The sequence below is a fragment of the Myotis davidii genome, unplaced genomic scaffold (genome assembly GCF_000327345.1).
Source record: "Myotis davidii unplaced genomic scaffold, ASM32734v1 scaffold3, whole genome shotgun sequence".
Lineage (NCBI taxonomy): Eukaryota > Metazoa > Chordata > Mammalia > Chiroptera > Vespertilionidae > Myotis > Myotis davidii.
In genome coordinates, this window is record NW_006295062.1 from 1,648,195 (window position 1) to 1,652,081 (window position 3,887).

A 3,887-nucleotide genomic window follows, 5' to 3' on the forward strand; every position below is an offset into this window, starting at 1 on the left:
TGAGGGGCGCGGGGAGTTAGGTATTTATATTACAGTGATAGTTTGAGACTTTACTGTCCAGAGCGATGATTATTCAGAGCCTTAAGATTACATCAAGTAACAGATATTGCATAACATCCATTTAAAAAAGATTTCTCTGTGTCACATTGTAGTTCTATTCAGAGGAAAACAATAACAGTTAAATACGCAGTAACACAATTAAACGGCGTTTAGATTCTGTAAACTGAGCGTTCATTGCACAATAAGTACGCACAGTGTTACGCAGAGCAAAGACAGGCGTGTGCACGTTGTGAGCTCGTGTTTTACTGCAGAGACTTGTACAAAACGTGAAGAGCAAATTATTTTATTTATTTACTTATTTATTATTTATTTTCATTCCTTACCCAGGAATATTTTCCCATTGATTTTTAGAGAGAGTGGAAAAGAGAGGGAAGGACAGAGAGAAATATCGATGTGAGAGAAACACATTGTTTGGTTGCCTCCTGCATGCACCCTGACCAGGGCTCGGGCCAGGGAGAAGCCTGCAATCGAGGTACCGGCCCTTGGCTGGAATCAAACATGGGACCCTTCAGTCCGCAGGCCAGCGCTCTATCCACTGAGCCGAACCGGCTTGGGAAAGGGCACATTATTTTAATAGGTAACATGGTACACATGGATTCGTATTGTGATGATGATCTCTCCCGAGTCATGTGTAAAAGTAGGAGAGGCGCGACAGTTTATCTGAAACAGACCGTTCATGTTGTTGACAGCTCTACCCTCCAGCTGAGGCCTTCATGTGCTGGAAATATCCTTAACTAAAAAGAGCCGTGTTCATAGGATCTGCTTTCATTTAATATATTCTTTTATGTCTCATCTCACGATGTCCTTACCTGCGTTGTTTTTACAGAGGTTTATACAAAACTTCTAAGCAATAAGGTCTTACAAGCAAAGCCGGGCATCCTGCATTTTGGAGGCTATCAAGTAGGAAAACAGCAGCAGCAGATTCTGGTAGGTGCTGTGTAAGCGGGATAATTAATCGTAACAATGAACGGTGTGAACTCTCTGCATTCATAGTGCTCATTCGCCTAAAGAGCAGCGAAGTGCAGGTGTAAATCGGGCCAGAAAGGTCGTTCAAGGACAAGAGATGCTGAAGTTGCACGTGTCCTTGGACCCGTTGCTGTGCCGGTGCCAGCGGCTCCTCCCAGCACCCCGTACATGTAGGTGCTGTTGCTGAGTGACTCCTAGAGGCAGGGGACTGCGCTTTGCATCCCTCAAATTCAATTCAGTCCTTATGCCAGCTCTGTGGGTGCTGTAATGTTACTCTATATACATGCGGACCCAAGATTCCAGAGTTAAATAGCTGGCTCAAACACACTGAGCTACGAAGTGGTGGAGGCAGACTCTTAGGCTGCCTTCCTCCAAGCCAGTGCCCACCTGATGGTGCCTACACCAGCAGGGAAAGCAGGTCCCTCCCCTAAGAGGCCCCGACCAGGGTCCTGTTTCCTTTGCCCAGGTCATATGCCCATGCCTAAATCAGTCATTCTGGCCAGACCTGGACGGCAGGGGCCAGCTCCACTGAACAGGCCTCGAAAGGGACAGTGGGAGCCTGCAGTGACTGCAGTACACCACAGAGCCACACCGAGGGCCAGTCCTTGCTGCGTCCTCTCCAGTGACCTGGATGTTCAGACTGGAGTGGGTTATGGGTGACTACAGCATTCAGATCTGCCTCCAGCACAGTCCCCTGAAGTCACACAGAACAACACATGAGAATCACTCCAACTGGGCCTTGGAACTGAGCCAGACAGGCCTCTGAGCATGTGCTGGAGTGGGTGGAGGTGGGCTCTGCTCATGTGGGCCCTCTGAGAACTGGCTTTGTGTGATGTCACCTCTGGCTCTGTCCCCAGTCACCACAAGAGTCTCTTCTTTTAAATGTAGTGAATTCTTAAAAGCCATGTCTTTTAAAAAAAGATTTTTCATTGATTTATAGAGAGAGAGGAAGGGAGAGGGACAGAGAGAGAGAAACATCAATGTGACAGCAAAACATTGATTGGCTGCCTCCTGCACGCCCCTCAGCCGGGATTGAGCCCACAACATGGGCATGTGCCCTGACTGGGAATCCAACAGGCAACCGTTTGGTGCACAGGACAATATCCAGCCAACTGAGCCACATCAGCCAGGGCAAAAGCCATGTCTTCACTTGGATCGTTTTAAGATAGAATTCTGACTGCTGTGTTAGATGCTCCGCGTGAGGAGAATCTGAGAGACACTGACCAATGGTGAAGCTCCTCGGGGAGTGGGGTAGGTTTCGTCATAGGCCCCAGTGAGCAGAGGGGCGGTTCCCATGAGTCCTTATGCACTGAAGTGGGGAGAGAGGGTAGATCAGGAGAGGAGCCTGCTAGGTGCCAAGGGTCTCCTCTCAGGAAAAGGATTAGGATTTGAAACTGTGACTAGGAACTTCACCCATCAGCCTATAAGGCAGCGGTTCTCAACCTGTGGGTCGCAACCCTTTTGGGGGTCGAACGAACCTTTCACAGGGGTCGCCTAAGACCATCGGAAAACACATATAATTACATATTGTTTTTGTGATTAATCACTATGCTTTAATTATGTTCAATTTGTAACAATGAAATTGGGGGTCACCACAACATGAGGAACTGTATTAAAGGGTTGTGGCATTAGGAAGGTTGAGAACCACTGCTATAGGGGCACATTTCTTAGAACATGGCATCAAAGACCACGGTCAAGAATACATTCTGGGGCTTACTTTTCCTGGTTAGCTGTTTAGATCATAGTAGGATAGATCTAAAATGAATATCATTCATAAATATTCATTGTTTATGATGAATAAACAATTCCCCACCCATCCCTAGCCCCCTCACTCTCCTCATCACCCTACCACTCCACCCCTACCCTAGACAGCTACAGTCTGCTTTCTGTTGGTATAGATTTGCCTATTCTGGACATTTCGTATAAGTGGAACGGTAGGACATGTGGTCTTCTGTGACTAGCTTTTTTCACTTAGCATGTTTTCCAGGCTCATTCAGCTTGTAGTATATATCAATACTCCATTGCTTTTTATGGCTAAATAATATTCCACTATATGGTATACAACATTTTTTTATGCATTCATCCACCACGGATTGACATTTGGGTTTGTACTTTGGGGCTATTATGGAGAATGAATGCTGTTATGAACATCACGTACATGTTTGGGGTAGACATTCTTTTGGCTATCTATCAAGGAATGCAATATTAATTTTCTGTGCTGCTCCATAAATCACCACAATTTTAGGGGTTTAAAGGACAGAAAATTGTTCTGGATGCCAGAGTCCAAAATCAAAGTGTCAGGAGGGCTGTGCTCCCCCCAAAACTCTTGAGGAGCATCTTCCTTTGCTTCTTCCAGCTCGTGGTGCTCCAGGTTCTTTGTCTTGTGGCTACATAACTCCATCTGCACGTGACTTTCTCTTCTGATTCCCTGCATCTTCTGTCACTGAAACGGGCTTCTTTTATTGGACTTAGGACTCATCTGGGTAATCCAGGATGACCTTATCTCCAGGTCCTACCTTAATCATATCTGCAATGACCCTTTTCCCAAGTAAGGTCACTTTCATAGGTTCGGGTATTAGGTGTGCACATATTTTTTGGGGCCACCATTCAGCTCAGTGTTGTTTTATTTGCATTTCCGTAAGGACTAATGATGTCGAACATCTTTTCATTCACTTACTGGTCATGATGTAAAACAGGCTTGGGCGGAGAAGCCATTTGGGATAGTCCAAAAGCAAAGTGAGAAGTGGGGCAGACACACTCTGGAAAGAGGAAGTCATGAAGAGAGGTGCAGGGGAGCAAGCTCGCAGCGTATTTGGAAGCCAGAGGCGATCTGGTTTACTGGGGGGGGGGGGGGGGGGGGG

General features: G+C 46.5%; 1 protein-coding gene across 1 annotated transcript in view; it reads left to right on the forward strand.

The window, feature by feature from the left end:
- The window catches only part of CFAP221 (cilia and flagella associated protein 221), an 86,482-nt gene that overhangs the window by 4,245 nt on the left and 78,350 nt on the right, over positions 1–3,887 (forward strand). Inside the window, exon 3 of the mRNA XM_006769666.2 lies at positions 887–987. Coding sequence (XP_006769729.1) covers positions 887–987 — 101 coding nt within the window. The remainder of the gene's footprint in view (positions 1–886; positions 988–3,887) is intronic.